Here is an 18,889-nt window from a genome sequence, read left to right on the forward strand (position 1 = left end):
AATAGGAGAACATGGGATGGTGCTTGACAGGGCCTCTGTACCCATTAATGGGAGAACATGGGATGGGGGATGACAGGGCCTCTGTACCCATTAATGGGAGAACATGGGATGGGGGATGACAGGGCCTCTGTACCCATTAATGGGAGAACATGGGATGGAGGATGACAGGGCCCCTGTACCCATTAATGTGAGAACATGGGATGGAGGATGACAGGGCCTCTGTATCCATTAATGGGAGAACATGGGATGGAGGATGACAGGGCCTCTGTATCCATTAATTGGAGAACATGGGATGGAGGATGACAGGGCCTCTGTACCCATTAATGTGAGAACATGGGATGGGGGATGACAGGGCCTCTGTATCCATTAATTGGAGAACATGGGATGGAGTATGACAGGGCCTCTGTATCCATTAATGGGAGAACATAGGATGGAGGATGACAGGGTCTCTGTATCCATTGATTGGAGAACATGGGATGGAGGATGACAGGGCCTCTGTACTTATTAATTGGAGAACATGGGATGGAGGATGACAGGACCTCTGTGCCCATTAATGGGAGAACATGGGATGGAGGATGACAGGACCTCTGTGCCCATTAATGGGAGAACATGGGATGGAGGATGACAGGACCTCTGTGCCCATTAATGGGAGAACATGGGATGGGGGATGACAGGACCTCTCTTTCCATTAATGGGAGAACATGGGATAGGGGATGACAGGGCCTCTGTATCCATTAATGGGAGAACATGGGATGGAGGATGACAGGACCTCTGTACCTATTAATGGGATAACATGGGATGGGGGATGACAGGACCTCTGTTTCCATTAATGGGAGAACATGGGATGGAGGATGACAGGGCCTCTGTTTCCATTAATGGGATAACATGGGATGGAGAATGACAGGACCTCTGTGCCCATTAATGGGAGAACATGGGATGGGGGATGACAGGACCTCTGTTTCCATTAATGGGAAAACATGGGATGGAGGATGACAGGACCTCTGTACCCATTAATGGGAGAACATGGGATGGAGGATGACAGGGCCTCTGTATCCATTAATTGGAGAACATGGGATGGAGGATGACAGGGCCTCTGTATCCATTAATGGGAGAATATGGGATGGAGGATGACAGGACCTCTGTACCTATTAATGGGATAACATGGGATGGGGGATGACAGGACCTCTGTTTCCATTAATGGGAAAACATGGGATGGAGGATGACAGGACCTCTGTACCCATTAATGGGAGAACATGGGATGGAGGATGACAGGGCCTCTGTATCCATTAATTGGAGAACATGGGATGGAGGATGACAGGGCCTCTGTATCCATTAATGGGAGAACATGGGATGGAGGATGACAGGGCCTCTGTATCCATTAATGGGAGAACATGGGATGGGGGATGACAGAGCCTCTGTTTCCATTAATGGGATAACATGGAATATCTATCCCATGTTATCCCATTAATGGACACAGAGGCCCTGTGGATGACATGACCTGAATCCCATAGTCAGGGCCTGAATTGACTTGAGCCTCATAGAAAAACATTACCTGAATCGAAAATGGTGCAAATCGCTCTAAAGTTACGGCGCCTGAACCGACAACGCGCAAATTGTGTTTTAGATTTTTGTGGTGTCACCTGCGATGTATACAGAGGATATATGTCACCTTGTGTCTATGGTGGTCTTACCTTTGGTGTATACTGTAGATACTGGTCACTTGGTGTCTATGGTTATCTAAACTGAAGTGTATGAAGAGTTTATGTGTCAACATTTGTCTTTTTTGGTTCTGGTTGGACTTTTGATGCTTTTAGATCTGTAATGTGGATCTGAGGTTTTATTTTTTTCTTTCCCACCAGATGTTCCTCACTAAGACATGGTGGGGGCGATTGTCCGTGGACAATGGTTTTATCCAGATCATTCTATGTATGTTACTCTTCCCACTTCTCTACAGTGGTCTCATCACATTCAGGTGGGCCTAGTGCATGTAACCACATTATTCTCTCATGTGATATGCAGAATGACATGATAAGGCAACATTCCCACCTTATATTTATTACAGGAAAGGCTATGTGTCCAACCATTCTGGGGTGGAAGGTATCACAAATGATCATCAGAGAACAAGAAATCGCCATGAACAGAAGAAGAACACTATCCCACGCCACCAAGGGTGAGTGCTGATGAAAGTGATGCGCCCCCTGGGCCGTGGGGTACTCGGTGCCGGGCCGGTCGTTGCTAGGGGAGATGTCACAGTGGCGGTGACCCAGTCCGTGACCCAGGGTGGTCAATCAAAGGGGGATTTTTACAGGGAATTATAGTTTTTATATAAAGTTCGTGACGCCACCTGTGGTATGCGGCTATGTGGAGCCGCCGCTGCGGAGCAGTCTTCTGGAGCTGGTGTTAGTGCAGCAAAGCTGGTGTGACTCTCCACAGGTAGAGCTTAGCTCCAGGGCAGTGGAGATGTAATAGGTGATGCTGGGCGTTGTAGTGCAGGGGGTGCTGGCGCAGATAATAATCACAGAGACAGTGGGGTGCAGTCTTCCGAGTTTACTCACAGTTATTAAGTTCCTCACTTTACAGGTTCCGGACTACAGCCACCCACGTCGCGCTGCGTTCACCAGGCAGGGGTTCAGCAATCCCTCAGTTAGTTCAAGAGTGCCTGACAGGACCCCTTTCTATTTGCCTTTCTCAGTCGTCTTCCTGCGCTGGCTCTCGCCCTCCTGCCCTGCGCCTCACAATCAGTGTCCCAATCCGGTAGCCTCAGGTCTTGTCGGGCGACCTGCAGTCCCCTGGACCCTCTGTGGCCACCTTCTCGGCGATATAATTGTGGTTGTGGCCACTGCACCTTGCAAGTACAGCAGCCTCCGGTTCCTAGCTGAGCCTTGTAGTTCTCCACTAGTTTAGGGGCCGGTCCCCTCTGCGGCTCGATCCCTCCACCGCCTGGCAGATTCGGGCGTACAGGTGGCCTCCAGCTCTTCCCGTACCCCTGGGATCCCTTCTGTTCCTGGATCAGGCACAGGCTGGGTGGGTAGGGATGTAGGTACAGCAGGATGGACTGGAACAGGTGCCAACAGGGAAGACAGGATAAGGTAAACGGGACGGAAAGAATCAGATTCAAACACCACAGGTACAGGAACTTTACAACTTGGAAACAGGTAACACACAGGATACTTAAGTTGCTAAGGCACCTCATTTTTGGGTAAGGTGCCTTAAATACCTAATGTCTCCCATTCGTTGGCTGGGGACATTTTCAGGAGCGTTTGGCCTCTTTACCCAGCAGGGAGTGAGCATGGGGGGAGTGCAGACGGGTAAATGAACATGTCGGCATCCCTGCAGGAGGGAGGAAGGAGACACGTGGCGAGGCACCAGCGCTGTTGTAACATCCATAAAATGCTCAAGGTCTCAGCCTGTCCATACAATGTTCGAGGTCTCATCCTGTCCATATAATGCTTGAGGTCTCAACCTGTTCATACAATGCTCAAGATTTCAGCCTGTCCCTACAATGCTTTAGGTCTCAGCCGGTCCCTATAATCCTCGAGGTCTCAGCCTGTCACTAAAATGCTCGAGGTCTCAGCCTGTCCATACAATGCTCCCGGTCTCAGCCTGTCCATACAATGATCTATGGCTCAGCCTTTCCGTACAATTACGAGGTCTCAGCCTTTCCGTACAATACTCAGGTCTCAGCTTGTATCTACAATGCTTGAGGTCTCAGCCCTTCCATATAATATCACTGGTTTCAGTCCGGAGCGAAGTTGTGCTTATCAAATGTTTTTTATTCTTGTGTCTCCTGCAGGCCTAAACCATACAGCTGTCTCTGGAAGCTCATGTCTTTCTATAATGCTCCAGTTGTTAAGTTCTACTACAACGTGGTGTCATACATCGGCTTCCTTTGGCTATTCGCTTATGTCTTGATGATTGATTTCCAGACAACGCCATCCTGGACGGAGTACTTACTGTATGCCTGGGTGTTTACCATCTTGTGTGAGGAGATGCGGCAGGTACAATGCACAAGTACTAATGGACAATTGTGAAATATTAGAGTATATTGCCACAAGTGTGGTCATGTCACCTGAGTGGTAAATGTGGAGAAGCTGATCCCACAAGAAGGTTGTCATCCTCCCTATTGTTACACAAGGTGGAGACCATGCTCTTCCCCAATATTTTGCTGAGGCCTTCACTCTGCATTAACTTGTTCAGGTCTTATCCTTCTACATATGGCCACCCTGCGATTCTGTCTGAGTAGTAGAGGGTTGGTGCACGTTTGCCTCTTCTTCTGTTCTCTTTATGGACTTTTTGTAAGTCCCATCTCTTTAGAATCTGTGGTTCCTCTCCTTGATCTCTGTACGCACCACTTTTATTCTTCTGTCCCATCTCTTTACAGAGTGTGGTTTATCTTCTGTCCCATCTTTTTATTGACTATGGTTCTACTTCTGTCCCATCTCTTTATGTACTGTGGTTCTTCTGTGGTTCTTTTGTCCCCTCTCTTTATAGAGCATGGTTCTCTCTCTGTCCCATCTCTATGGGTTTTGGTTCCTCTGTCCAATCTCTTTATGTATTGCTTTTCATCTGTTTGTTCTCGCTTTGGACTATGGTTCTCTTTCCATCCCATCTCTGTTTGCTCTGTTGTTTTTCTGTCCTGTCTCTTTATGGATTGTAGTTCTTCTTCTCTCCCATCTCTTTATGAATCTTCTTTCTTCTTCTGTCCTTTCTCTTTATGGACTATAGTTTTCTTTCAGCCCTGTCTCTTTATAGACTATGGTTCTTCTGTCCCATCATTTAAGGACTGTGGTTATTCTTCTGTCCCATCTCTTCATGAACTGTGGTTGTTTTTCTGCCTCTTTTTTAATGGACTATGGACTATCCCATCTGTTTACAGACAGTTCAGACAGTGGTTTTTCTTCTGTCCCATTTCTTTATGGACTATGGTTCTTTTTCTGCCCTGTTTATTTATCAACTGCGTCATAGAAAATATTAAAAATATCTGAAGTCACTCGCCCCCCTCCCTCCTTCCCTCTGCCATTTGCAATCTGAGCTGACACTTAGATGTAGGATTATACAATAGAGCACAAGTAGGAAATTGAATAGTGAACCAGCTTAATTAACATGCAAGAGCCGAGAGTCTAGTGAATTACACAGTTTAACATATGGGCCAGGTGACTGAACAAGAATGTGTTTTGCGTATAGACAAAGAGTATAGATTGAATAGATAGGAAATGACTTGTTAAGGATAAAAGGGAGGAGAATCTCACACTCTTTAGAAATAGTTATTGTCCTTCACAGGTGCACATTCCCTACATCCACACATATTTTCTGGACACTAAGGCACCAAAAGAAAATATAGAATATTGGAGTTTCTATAAACCCAATAGGGATGTGATATATATTTTCACTGCCGGGGTAATATGGGGAAGAATATGCATATTTTTTCATATCTGTGGCACCTGCCTATGAGCCATAAATCCACAGTGACCATATAACTGACAACAGCTATGCCATGCTTGGTCTCTAAGTTAAGATAAAATCCTGATAAAAAATATGGCATCAATCTCCAACTTCTGTGTTCATCCAGAGAGGAATTATCGCAAAAGTTGGGGATTTCATAAAATCATGAAGGGCTGAGACCAGCCCACAACCTGGCCCAGGTGAGGTAATCACAGGGGAGTGTATGAGTGTAGCGGTGTCCAAATAACACAGCAAAGCAGAATACAAATGCGGCACAGTAGACGAGGAGGCAGAAACAAAACACCGGCTTTATTGTGTAAAAAGGGATTATATGCCGGAAGATAAGAATAACAGTATTTACAATGATAATATTAATAACATATAAGAAGAAATAGCTGAAGTGTGTCACACAAAATGTGCTCCAGCTATGGCAATGAAAGTTCAATACAAACAGTATAAATCAAATTTCATTAACTACTATCAGCTAATTCACTATCTGGCTTTCTGCTAATCGGGCCTCACTGCTACCGCGTCCTAACTAAAATAAACATGAGCTATACCATAACACAGTTCAATACAGGTGTTTCACTCACAATTCTGCAGAAAAGGAACAGGTACAGTGGTGGCCAAAAGTATTGGCACCCCTGCAATTCTGTCAGAAAATACTCAGTTTCTTCCTGAAAATGATTGCAATCACAAATTCTTTGGTATTAGTCTCTTCATTTAATTTGTCTTCAATGAAAAAACACAAAAAGAATTGTCCTAAAGCCAAATTGGATATAATTCCACACCAAACCTAAAAAAGGGGGTGGACAAAAGTATTGGCACTGTTTGAAAAATCATTTGATGCTTCTCTAATTGGTGTAATTAACAGCACCTGTAACTTACCTGTGGCACCTAACAGGTGTTGGCAATAACTAAATCACACTTGCAGCCAGTTAACATGGATTAAAGTTGACTCAACCTCTGTCCTGTGTCCTTGTGTGAACCACATTGAGCATGGAGAACAGAAAGAAGACCAAAGAACTGTCTGAGGACTTGAGAAACCAAATTGTGAGGAAGCATGAGCAATCTCAAGGCTACAAGTCCATCTCCAAAGACCTGAATGTTAATGTGTCTTCCGTGTCATCAAGAAGTTTAAAGCCCATGGCACTGTGGCTAACCTCCCTAGATGTGGACGGAAAAGAAAAATTGACGAGAGATTTCAACGCAAGATTGTGCGGATGGTGGATAAAGAACCTCGACTAACATCAAAACAAGTTCAAGCTGCCCTGCAGTCCGAGGGTACAACAGTGTCAACCCGTACTATCCGTCGTCGTCTGAATGAAAAGGGACTGTATGGTAGGATACCCAGGAAGACCCCACTTCTTACCCCGAGACATAAAAAAGCCAGGCTGGAGTTTGCCAAAACTTACCTGAGAAAGCCGAAAACGTTTTGGAAGAATGTTCTCTGGTCAGATGAGACAAAAGTAGAGCTTTTGGGGAAAAAGCATCAACATAGAGTGTACAGGAAAAAAAAAGAGGCATTCAAAGAAAAGAACACGGTCCCTACAGTCAAACATGGCGGAGGTTCCCTGATGTTTTGGGGTTGCTTTGCTGCCTCTGGCACTGGACTGCTTCACCGTGTGCATGGCATTATGAAGTCTGAAGACTACCAACAAATTTTGCAGCATAACGTAGGGCCCAGTGTGAGAAAGCTGGGTCTCCCTCAGAGGTCATGGGTCTTCCAGCAGGACAATGACCCAAAACACACTTACAAAAGCACTATAAAATGGTTTTAGAGAAAGCACTGGAGACTTCTAAGGTGGCCAGCAATGAGTCCAGACCTGAATCCCATAGAACACCTGTGGAGAGATCTCAAAATGGCAGTTTGGAGAAGGCACCCTTCAAATATCAGGGACCTGGAGCAGTTTGCCAAAGAAGAATGGTCTACAATTCCAGCAGAGCATTGTAAGAAACTCATTGATGGTTACCAGAAGCGGTTGTTCGCAGTTATTTTGGCTAAAGGTTGTGCAACCAAGTATTAGGCTGAGGGTGCCAATACTTTTGTCTGGCCCATTTTTGGAGTTTTGTGTGAAGTGATCAATGATTTGATTTTTGCTTCATTCTCTTTTGTGTTTTTTCCTTGCAAGCAAATTAAATGAAGATAATAAGACCAAAGAATTTGTGATTGCAATCATTTTCAGGAAGAAACTGAGTATTATCTGACAGAATTGTAGGGGTGCCAATACTTTTGGCCACCACTGTAGGCAGCTGCTGCTTGGTTCTGTCGTAGCTGAGCCGGATGAGTTGCACTTGACTTCTTTCTCCTGTATATTGAATATATTTCCCTCTGCAGGTCAGGCAAGTCTTATTCCCCTCTCAATGATGAGAGAAGGCTGACACATTGTGTTATCTGTTACCTCAGGTCAACAGTATTTAGGGAAGCTATTCTGGAGAAGCGATGCAGCTATTTACTTCTGGACACAGTTCTGACAACCAATCTTGCAATAGTCCGAACTTTATCTTTTCCCCAGAGAACATCAGGCCCTCTTATTATCTCTCCTAATCAGGACACAGGCAACTGTCCTGTCAGTTACCTCAGACACATACGAGGTATTCTCACTTCCTGGTTCTTCTTTCTTCAACAGCACACACCAAAACAACAGGGGGGAGAGGCGACTTGTCCAAGAGGAATAATCAGAGGAGAGCATGGTCTCTTAAAGCCACAGTATCATTCAATGTCCAGTAAGGGCTGACCCTCTACATGCCTCCCCACTTAAAGGCGGCTGTCCTCGACCTTGCTGTATAGTCAGGAAAAGGATATGCAGCGGTATACATAACAGGGCCACTTTCATCACAAGTCTGTGACCTGTCTGGTGGAACCCCAGCATTAGGACTACTGGATCTCTGGAGACCTTGACTGTACTCCATGGGAAAAGCGGCTGTAGGACTGTCCTCTTCAGCTGAAGGTTCAAATGGAGCCTGGGGTTCCTCCCCTCCGCCAGCTGGCAATTCTTCTGTCTCAGGAATGTCAACATCCATGGACTGGGGACCTTCCGCTATCTCAGGAACGGTCCACCAGTCTTCACCAAAGTCACTGTCCGGGAAAGCCGGTTTTGATGAAAGAACAGGAGGAGCAACTCTTGGGATGCAAGATCTTCAGAGCGGCTTGGCCGTAACATATTCCTGTGTAGAGTTCTCGAATCAGACTCCTCATTTTCAACTTGCACTTCTTACACTGGACCATTGGGATACACTCTCTTGATCACTTTGAATAGTTGTACCTCCCAATGTTCGTTCATTTACCCTTTGGGTTAGTTTTTCCCGTACCAGCAGTTTCCAGGCTGGAGCAGAACTTCCTGAATTGGCGGTTGGCTGTTATATGTCTTCTCTTGTAACTGCTGGCCTGCTATCCGGCAGATGGACTGAAGTCGTGGATGATGCTCTTTCACACAGGAGTTGGTAGATCCTTCGAATAGATCCTCTGGCTGTTCCAGATTTAGTTTGATGATTTCTTGGCAGGCTCTACCAAACAGTTGCATGTATGGGGTATAACCCGTGGTTGTGTGGACCCCATTGTTATAGGCCCAGACTAGTTTGGGTGCGTAGTCAAGCCAATGCTTTTTCTTGTCTTCGTCTCATGTCCTCAACATTTGAAACACAGTTCGGTTAAAGTGCTCCAAGGCCCCATTGCCTTGGTGGTGATATGGGGTTGTCTGGGACCTTTCAATGCCGAAGTACACTCGATACAGTTCCTCCATCACTCTACCCTGAAAACCCGCTCCTTGATCTGAATGAATCCACTTCGGACACCCATAGACCCGGAAGAAATCCTGATAGACGGCTCGCACAGCAGACTCAGCCATCTGGTCCTGAGTCATGGTGACCACCGCAAACTTGGAGAAGTGGTCGGTCATGACCAGGAAGTAATGTCCCATGAGCAGGTAATCTATGAACAACACTTCAAGTGGTACTTTGGTCTGTATGGGTGCCCTCTGTTCTGTGCTTTTGGTGAGGTCACACAACCGGCACTGTCGGCAAGCTTCCTCAACCGTGTCTTCCAGCCAGGGGCAATATACGTAACGCTGCAGCCACTTGTAGGTCTTTCCCCGTCCGAAGTGAGCTCCAAACTCATGAGCCTCTTTGGCAATTTCTTGTGCCACTCTTCCAAGGATTACTACTTGCCACCTTGCCTCTAAGTCAGCAGGCTGTTGCCACTTGCGATATAGAACGGCTTCTCGAACTTCCAACCTGTCCCACTGGCGCAGTACGGACTTCATTTCAGGATCTAGGTCAGCTCTTTCATCCTTGTCGGGCACTTTTCCCTGGGCTACCCAGCTTTTCACTTGCTGCAACTCTGCATCTTCATCTTGAATTTGACCCCATTCTTTGTTAGTCCTCCCTAGTGACATGGGTAGAGATCGAGACTGAATGTGAATTTGGGGAAATCTGGGATCTCCTCTTCTTCCAGGTGTTCATCACAGTCTACTCCCGGATTCTCGAAGGTTACTCTTGACAATCCATCAGCGTTGGTATTCTCCGTGACATAGCGGTAGCGAATCGAGAAGTCAAATTTTGCAAGACAAGCGACCCAACGTTGCTCCAGGGCCCCCAGCTTGGCAGTGTCCAGATGGGCCAATGAGTTGTTATCAGTTCGCACTAGAATCTTGGCTCCTGTTAAGTATTCTGTGAATTTCTCCATCATGGCCCAAACTAGGACGAGGAGTTCCAGCCGGAAGGAGCTGTAGTTATGGAGGTTCCATTCTGTATCCCTCAAGGACCTACTGGCATAGGCGATGACTCTTTCATGCCCATCTTGAAGCTGTGAAAGGACTGCTCCGAGTCCATGAAGACTGCCATCCGTGTATAAGAGTAAAGGCCAGTTGAAATCTGCAAAGGCCAAGATGGAGACAGATGTCAGGGTGTCTTTCAGGGTCTTGAAGGCCTCCTCTTGTTTCTGTTCCCAGGGAATGCCCTGATTCTTGGGTCCCCCAGCAGTTCCTCTTAGCAGCTCATTCAGAAGGCCCACTATTTTTACATAGTCTTTGATGAACCGCCGGTAGTACCTGGCTAATCCCAAGAAGGCTTTCAACTCCCACAGAGTTCTAGGTGCTGGCCATTGTTGTATCGCAGCTACTTTGGCTTGGGAAGGCAAGACTCCATCCTTGGGCACCTTGTGGCCCAGGTACTCGATCGCTTTCTTGAAAAGTTGACACTTCTATGGCTTTATCTTCAGGCCATGGGCCTGTAATCGTTCAAGCACCTGCCCGAATCTGTCCAGATGTTCCTGAAAGGTAGCAGAGTACACAATGATATCATCCAGGCATATTAGAGTAGCTTCAAATGTTCAGCTCACCCAACCACTTCTCCATCAACCGCTGGACCGTTCCCAGCACGTTGGATAGTCTGAAAGGCATTCTATTAAATTAAAACAGTCCCATAGGGACTATGAACGCTGTCTTTGCCTTGTCTTTTTCTGCCACTGGTACCTGCCAGTACCCACTAGCAAAATCCAGAGTAGAGAACTATTTAGCTTTTCCTAGGTCTATCAAGGACTTTTTGATACGGGGCAAGAGGTATGAGTTTTGCAAGGTGCATGCGTTCATGTAGTCCATGCAGAAATTAAGGGTTTCGTCCTTCTTCTTGACAAGCGCCACTGGGGCTGCCTATCGGCTCTGACTACTCTGCACCACTCCCGAATCCAACATCTGTTTCAACAAGGACTTCACCTCCTGGTACAGCTTGGGGGTTATCTGTCAATAGCTTTCTCAAATTGGAGGAGTGTCCCCCTTCGGTATCTCATGGGTGATGGCGTCCGTGCAGCCGAAGTCGTCCGCGTGGAGGACAAATGCGACCTGATTCTACAACATCATTTCTTCAACAGCTTGTATCCGATCTGGATTAAGAACTTTCACATCCACCCCCATCTGGGTCAAGAGGGCTCGCCCATTCCATTCCGGAGTCGGGGCCCCCTTCACTTCAGCCGTGATGGTCAGGGCCCAGACTACATCATCTACTGGGGCCAGAGTCACTTCTTTCGGACTCAATACTTCACTTCCTTATAGGTACACCCGAGCCAGTTCCATTCTCGGGGATAAGTGGGTTTCTCGCTGACCCATATTCATGACTTTGATGGGTACTCGCCCTTCTTGGACCACTGCCAGTGTCTGGGCCACCATGACATTCTGGCCTATCTCGTCTAGGCCCACCAGTTCAACAGCCACCTCCATACCTTCAAGGTTGCAGAAAGTTCCCACAGGCAGTGGGAGGATGGTCTCCCGACCAGGAGGGAGAGTGAGGGATGCCCTTCCATGGCACTCGGATAATTCCCACATCCTGATGTATTGGGATGGTCTTCTATGTCCCACAGATGCAGATCATCCGTTAAAACGCTTTCTGGGTGGGCTTATGCGGAGTGGCCTGTTTTCAGTTTCCAGTACCCATTTAGTGAACATGGTCTGGTCCAACTCCCGCAGAATATTCATGCCCATTATCACCGGTACTTCTTTTTTGAATGGCTCAGGGACAAACAGGACGCCTTTTCTTCCCACATCTTTTTCACATAGCTGCACGTTCATCCACATGACCCCTGTGACTGGGATCGGTTGCTGATTAGCTGCTGTTAACTGAATCAACGTCTCCCACTCTGGCTTGGCCATCGCTGGAAAGTAAAGGTTGAAGTACGACTCAGGCATATTCATTACCTGTGACCCAGTATCCACCAAACAGTCCACTGGGATTCCTTCAAACTCAGCTCGCAGGATGGGACAGCCCGCAACCAGATGTTCAGAGTTGTGCTGGATGGTTTGTCCTTTTACCTTCCCTGCAGGACGCACCACTACTATAGGGCCTGGAGGTTTAACGGGGGCTCTGGGTATCTCTGCATATTGCTCTGACACTCTCTAACGAAGTGTCTTTCACTTCCACATCGCCAGCACTGTGCGACCTAATGATCCTCTCTTAATCTGCATGTGGGAGGCGCCCTTGACATCTAGCCAGCTGGTCGTGGTGAAGGACGCTGGGTTCTTGGCTAGAGAGGCTCAGGTCGGGAACTGCTGGAGGGTGATATTGAGGAATTTGGCAAAATGGCCCACCCACAGACGTTGTAGGCAGGGGAAAGTAAGGGTTCAACGGACCACCATAAGGAGGCCCAGGTTCAGGACCCTGAGGGAAGGTCCGATAAGGATGTGGTAGGGCCGGGTTTGTTGTCTCAGTGGCAGAGCCTGTCCCCATCCTCTTTTCCGTTTGAGTCAATTTTTCTTGCATAATATTCAGGGAATTCTGCAAATCTTGCACTGCACTGAACAGAGCCTCTTCTTTCCCTCCGCCCCCGACGGTTGTGACAGCCTGGTCCGCACCACTCAGTAAGCACAGCTTTCTTCTTTGATTCGGGCCAACGCTTCTGTTAATATTTGTCGAAAGCTTAAGGTAGAATGCACTCTTACTCCCTCACCCAGAATCTGTCTCAGGGAAGTACTGTAGAGTCCCAGAATAAATTGATCTCATAATACCTGGTCCACATATCCCATGCCGCCTACTCCGTCTGCCTCTTTCTTTTGTACCTCTGTAAGTACTTCCTGTAGTACTGTGGCATATTGGGAGACTCCCTCTGCTTCTTACAACAAGCGGTAGAAAAATGTTGCTGTCAAGGGTGTTTCAGAAGTGACAGACAGTCGCCCTGCAGTTGTTTGGAGAAGATCTCTTCATTTGGCATTACAGACACCTCCTTAGCTGTCTCACTCTAGGACCCAGCGGCTACCTCCCTCCGGCTAATTGACACCCAAGCCTAGGTGTTTAAATACTTGTTGCTAGAGGGAAGTGCCAGTGATATTCACATGTTTCCTGGTGAAAGCTTGGAGCTAGTGCAGTCTGCTTACTTCCTCTTTGGTGCTAAAATAATCTTTGGTGTGATAAGATAATCCTGGGAAGGGGAACTGAACACACCCGAAGTGTTCCTCATAGAGTATGTTATCAGGCTCCATGACAAAATGCAGGTGATGTGAGTAGCTGGTGTATGGGAATATGGTGCAGGCACAGGCCAGCCAGAAGCTGTGGTATGACCTAAACGTCCGGGAGCAGGTGTACGAAGTGGGTCAGAAGTAGTGTTGAGCCACCCCCGTAGTGTTCGAGTTCGGTTTGGTTCGTCGAACACCCGTGTGTTCGCCGAACTGTTCGTCGAACTGTTCGTCGAACACCTTCGAACACCGTTAAAACCAATGGCAGGCAAACAAAAACACATAGAAACACATAGAAAACACCTTCAAAGGTGTCCAAAAGCTGACAAACTGCTCAGAAGACACAACTAACACATGGAAAAGTGACAAGTACATATAGTCATGCGAAAAGAAAAGAGGTGGAGGAGTAAAAGGAGGGGGAGACACAGATATAGGCATGTCATGCCCTTCTAAAATCCAAAAAGTGAGAAGCCGACACGTTCAGTCCGCTCTTGCCCGTGCCACCTCCGTGTCGCCGGGTTTGTGCCAGAGCCGCGGTGAACCCTGACGGCCAGCCCCCCTCTCCCAATACTGGTGCCTGTCCGCTGGTGGGTCGAGCGAGCCCCCCTGTGGTGGAGGCAGCTCTAAGCTTTTTAATTTAAATTGTCTCTCTAATTTGAATGAATACACTTTAAATCCATTTACAAGGATCTATTGGAGGGCAAGTCTCATGCCAGCAGCCGCGTAATTCCAGCTCCAGTAGCGTCCACTAAAGCTGCTGCAGTTAAAAAGCTTTTATAAGGATCGAGCTCAGCTGTCCACCGCAAGGCATCCTACTGCCAGTCCCAGCCCCTATGCCTTGGGGTGCCTCCTGATGCTCTTCACTGAGTATCCCGTGGTCCCGAAGCATTTCCTTTGAAAAAATTAAGTGTCCAAACTACAGGTGGTGTAGCTTGCTTAACAGCCGGGATAATCCGCTGACTAGCAGACACTGCTACTAGGCACAAAGTATTTCCTGGGCTAGATGCAGTTAAAAATTTGTAATTAGATACTCTCGTTGGATGCTGAGAAAGCATTCCATAGAGTCTCCTGGCACGCCATATATGATTCTCTTAAAAAGCTTGGGGTAGGGGTCTAGGGGACCCTTTTATAGCCAAAATCACGGCCCTGTATCGCAATACGTCACCTAGGCTGAAGATAAATGGAACTGTAGCACCCTGAGGGCTCGGTTGCTACAGAGGTATTGCACCTCACCCAGAGGTGTGATATCTCACTCTCAAGTAAGGATGGAGTGTGGATCAGGACCCGACACCTGAATGCATTACACCACATTGCCGTGGGGCAGGGCGACCAATATGCCCCTGAGATGGGCACGACAGTCCCTGTCCCTGGCTGGAGTGGGGGGAGGGAACACTGAGGAAGGGGAACCCTGTAGTGCAGGAGCAGGGAGGAAGCAGTTCCTGGGTGTATTGAGAAGGGAGTATAAAAGGTGGGCACCATCTTAGTTCAGTGCAGAGAAGTCTGAGCAGAAGTGGCAGGGAGCAGGGGCTCTGCATGAGCTCTGCTCCGGAGGCGGGCCTAGTAACAGAGGCCCAGGCCTGGAAGAGGGAGAAGGAAGGAAGAGGAGCGGAGAAGGTTCCAGGAACGAGGAACGAAGGGATCCCAGGGGTGCGGACGGGCGAGTCGCCACCGCACGCCCGAATCCACCTGCGTGGAGGGGTCAGGCCAAAGGGGGAGACCGGTCCCCGAAACTAGTGGAGGCAGGAAACGACCCTCAGCTAGAAACAGGAGGCTGTGACATTTTATGTGGCGCAGCCCCTCGCTACACCCGCTAGGAAGGCACCACATAGGGTCAGGGAAACTGGCGCCAAGTTTACCAAGAGGAGGCCCGAGGCAGCCGGACAGAAGGGTTGGTAAGAAAGGCCAGACAAAGGACACACAAAGGGGGTCCTGTGAAGCGCTCCAAAGTTATCTGGGAGTTGTCTGAGCCCCTCACCTGGTGAGCACAGTAAGACGTGGGCAGCCATTAACTACAGACGTGGTCTGGATAATAAGAACTGTGAGTAAAGGCCCTGAACTGCATCACTGACTCCGTGTCGTTACTGCTGCTGCCCTGCACCATCACCCCCATCCTCCGCATACACTGCCCTGAGGCTATACTCCTCCCGTGGGGAGTTATGCTACGCTCTGCTGCACCCACAACACCAGCCTCAGCGGTCTGCCCTGCAGCGGCGGTTCACTCTGACCGCAATCCACGGGTGGCGTAGTCGGACATTTAAACATCAAAACCACATAAATAGTTCCGCCACTGGTTTGACCGCCCTGAGCCACGGAACCGGGTCGCCGCCACGGAGACTACAACCACCAGCATCCACCAAAAAGGGTCCGGCTCCGGGTGTCCCAAGGCCCAGGGGGCGCGTCAGAACATTTTCATCACCTTTCACAATCACCAATGGGACAAGGCAGGGATGTCCTCTGTCCCCTCTCTTATACATCCTAGTGACGGAGCACCTGCTCTCATCAATTCGCCATAACCCCAATATTAGGTGGATTGAGGTGGGAGGCACCGAGTACAAGTGCTCTCTATTTGCTGATGATGTCCTAGTATATATCACTCAATCACATATATCCATCCCTGCTGTTATGGCTGAAATAGATCACTTTGTTACATGGTCAAATTTTAAAATCAATGCAGCGAAGTCTGAGGCCCTCGATGTCTCCCTCCCCAAATCCATACAGGATTCCATCCAGTCCAACTTTCCCTTTGCCTGGCCCTCACAGGGTATCAAATACTTAGGAATTCCTATTCATAGAGACCTCTCCCATCTATGTTATCTTAATTTTGGGCCCTTTATTGAACAACTCCATACAGACCACGGTTGGCAAGTTAGAACTGTAAGATTCACTACGTGAACCACTGGTGTTTTGTGGAAAAGCACATGTACACTGCGTTCCAAATTATTATGCAAAAAGTGTTTAGGAGTGATAAGGGAAGAATTTTTTTGTTTGTCAGTTAAACTCATTGATGGTGATGTGTGTCAGGGCTCTTTATATCACTGTAAGCAATTGCAGACACCTGTGCTAATTAGTTTGGCAGGTGTGTCCAATGAAAGGCAAGACTACTTAAGAAGGCTCTCTCACATTATTAAGCAGCCTACATTTTCTGCCAAAATGGGAAAGAAAAAGGATGTGTCGGCTGCTGAGAAGCAACAAATTGTGGAGTGTTTAGGTCAAGGCATGAGTACAATCAACATTGTGCGATGATCAGGATGAAGTGTCTTGGCAATCAAGAAGTATGTAGCTGATTCACAGTACACACGTGTGCGTGCTGATAAGGGCAAATTGAGGACTCTTTCCTACAGGCAATTACGTCAGGTTGAAAGAGCAGCGGCAAAAAAGCCTTGTCATAGCAGCAGACAAGTTTTTGAAGCTGCTGGTGCCTCCAACGTCCCCCGAACAACAAGATGCAAGGTCCTTCAGAGGTTTGCAGCTGTGCATACGCCATCCTGTCGACCTCCTCTATCCACTTCACACAAACAGAAACTGCTCCAGTGGGCCAAACATTACATGAAGACTGATTTCAAAACTGTTTTGTTCACGGATGAGTGCCGTGCAGCGCTCGATGGTCCAGATGGATGGAGTGGAGGATGGCTGGTTGATGGACACCCCACGCAAACACGGCTACAGCGCCAACAAGGAGGAGGTGGAGTAATGTTTTGGGCTGGAATCATGGGGAGAGAGATTGTCGGCCCCTTTAGGATCCCTGAAGGCGCTAAAGATGAACTCCATAATGTATGTGGATTTTCTCAAACAGCACTTCCTGCCATGGTTCAAGAAGAAGAACCGTGTATTTCACAGCAAGATCATTTTTTGCATGATAATGCACCATCTCATGCTGCACATAAAACATCTGCATCTCTGGCTGATATGGGCATAAAAGGGGACAAACTTATGGTGTGACCCCCATGCTCCCCTGACCTCTACCCCATTCAGAACCTTTGGAGCATCATTAAAAGGAGTGTCTATGATGGCGGGAGGCAGTTCACATCTAAGCAACAGCTCTGGGAGGGTATTCTGTCCTCATGCAAAACAATTGAAGCAGAAACCATCCAAAACCTGACAAATTCAATGGACGAGAGGGTTCAGAAGCTCCTTTCGAACAAGGGGTCCTATGTGAAAATGTAACATCACCTAGAATAAAGTTTTGCGTTGAAAACTGTTTGATTTCAGTTTCTAACAACCTGCTAATGCTTATAATTTCAAAAATGACCATTTTTTTGGTCTTTATTAAAATGAAAAGGTTGATCGAAAAGTTTGGGGGATCTAAGAGTGTGGCAACCCAGTAGTCATGATTACTTCGAATTCTGACAATATGAGGGTCATGTTGCAGGTAGTGCAGCAAGAAGGCACTTATGTGTCTTGCGCATCTCGGAGCCCCAAAATTATTTTCCGGGCTAGATGCAGCTAAAAATTATTATTAATTTTAAATCTGGTGAAGCTTTAGTATAGATGGCCTAATAGGATCAGTGCTGCACACTGCTACAAAACCCAAATTATTTTCCAGTCAAGATACAGATAAACATGATTAGTAATTTTAAATCTGGTGGAGCTTAGTATAGATGGCCTAATAGAATCAGTACTGCACACTGCTACAAAGCCCAAATTATTTTCCAGCCAAGATACAGATAAACATGATTAGTAATTTTAAATCTGGTGGAGGTTATTATAGATGGCCTAATAGAATCAGTGCTGCACACTGCTACAAAGCCCAAATTATTTTCCAGCCAAGATACAGATAAACATGATTAGTAATTTGAAAGCTTAAAACGGTTGGTGAGGTGATTTTAACCAATCATCAAGCTTTTACTCTCCCCAGGATGACACAGGGGTAGAAAAGTCGTTTCGGATCCATGATTTGTTCATCTTTATGAACGTGAGTCTGTCTACATTATCAGTGGAGAGCCGCGTGCGCTTATCTGTCAGCACACCACCAGCAGCGCTGAACACACGTTCAGACAGAACGCTGGCTGCGGGGCATGACAGGATCTCCAAGGCGTAAGTGGCTAGCTCCGGCCATTTATCCAGATTGGAAGCCCAAAAAGAGCAAGGGTCCAGTGACACAGTCATGGCTTCAATGTTTACTTGGAGATACTCCTGTACCATCGTCTCTAGGCGTTGACTATGTGTCAGACTTCTTGTCTCCTGTGGCCTTGCAAAGGATGGGCTAAAAAAGTGGTGAAATGATTCCGCAAAATTGATGTTACCAGCAGATACTGTGGTTCTGTTACGGTTTGAGTGCTGAACACTTGACGGTCCCACGGTTGGCAAGTTGGAACTATGAGATTCACTACGTGCACCACTGGTGTTTTGTGGAAAAGCACATGTAAGATTCTGCAACAGTCTCTGCTGATACTCCTGCATGCGTGCATCTCTTTCTATGGCAGGAATAATTTCTGCAAATTTACTTTTGTACCGGGGATCTAACAGTGTGGCAACCCAGTAGTCAGGATTATTTCTAATTCTCACAATTC

At 47.3% G+C, this 18,889-nt stretch overlaps 1 protein-coding gene across 3 annotated transcripts in view; it reads left to right on the forward strand.

Annotated features, from left to right (window-relative positions):
- Window positions 1-18,889, forward strand: part of LOC141190223 (transient receptor potential cation channel subfamily M member 2-like) — a 399,780-nt gene that overhangs the window by 229,748 nt on the left and 151,143 nt on the right. For all 3 annotated transcript variants that reach the window (XM_073661205.1, XM_073661206.1, XM_073661207.1), the window contains 3 exons: window positions 1,860-1,972; window positions 2,063-2,170; window positions 3,794-3,998. In XM_073661205.1, the coding sequence (XP_073517306.1) occupies window positions 1,860-1,972; window positions 2,063-2,170; window positions 3,794-3,998 (426 nt within the window). The remainder of the gene's footprint in view (window positions 1-1,859; window positions 1,973-2,062; window positions 2,171-3,793; window positions 3,999-18,889) is intronic.

This window comes from Phyllobates terribilis, unplaced genomic scaffold, assembly GCF_046119375.1.
Source record: "Phyllobates terribilis strain yellow unplaced genomic scaffold, ASM4611937v1 Scaffold_2__4_contigs__length_985480577, whole genome shotgun sequence".
NCBI classification, from domain to species: domain Eukaryota; kingdom Metazoa; phylum Chordata; class Amphibia; order Anura; family Dendrobatidae; genus Phyllobates; species Phyllobates terribilis.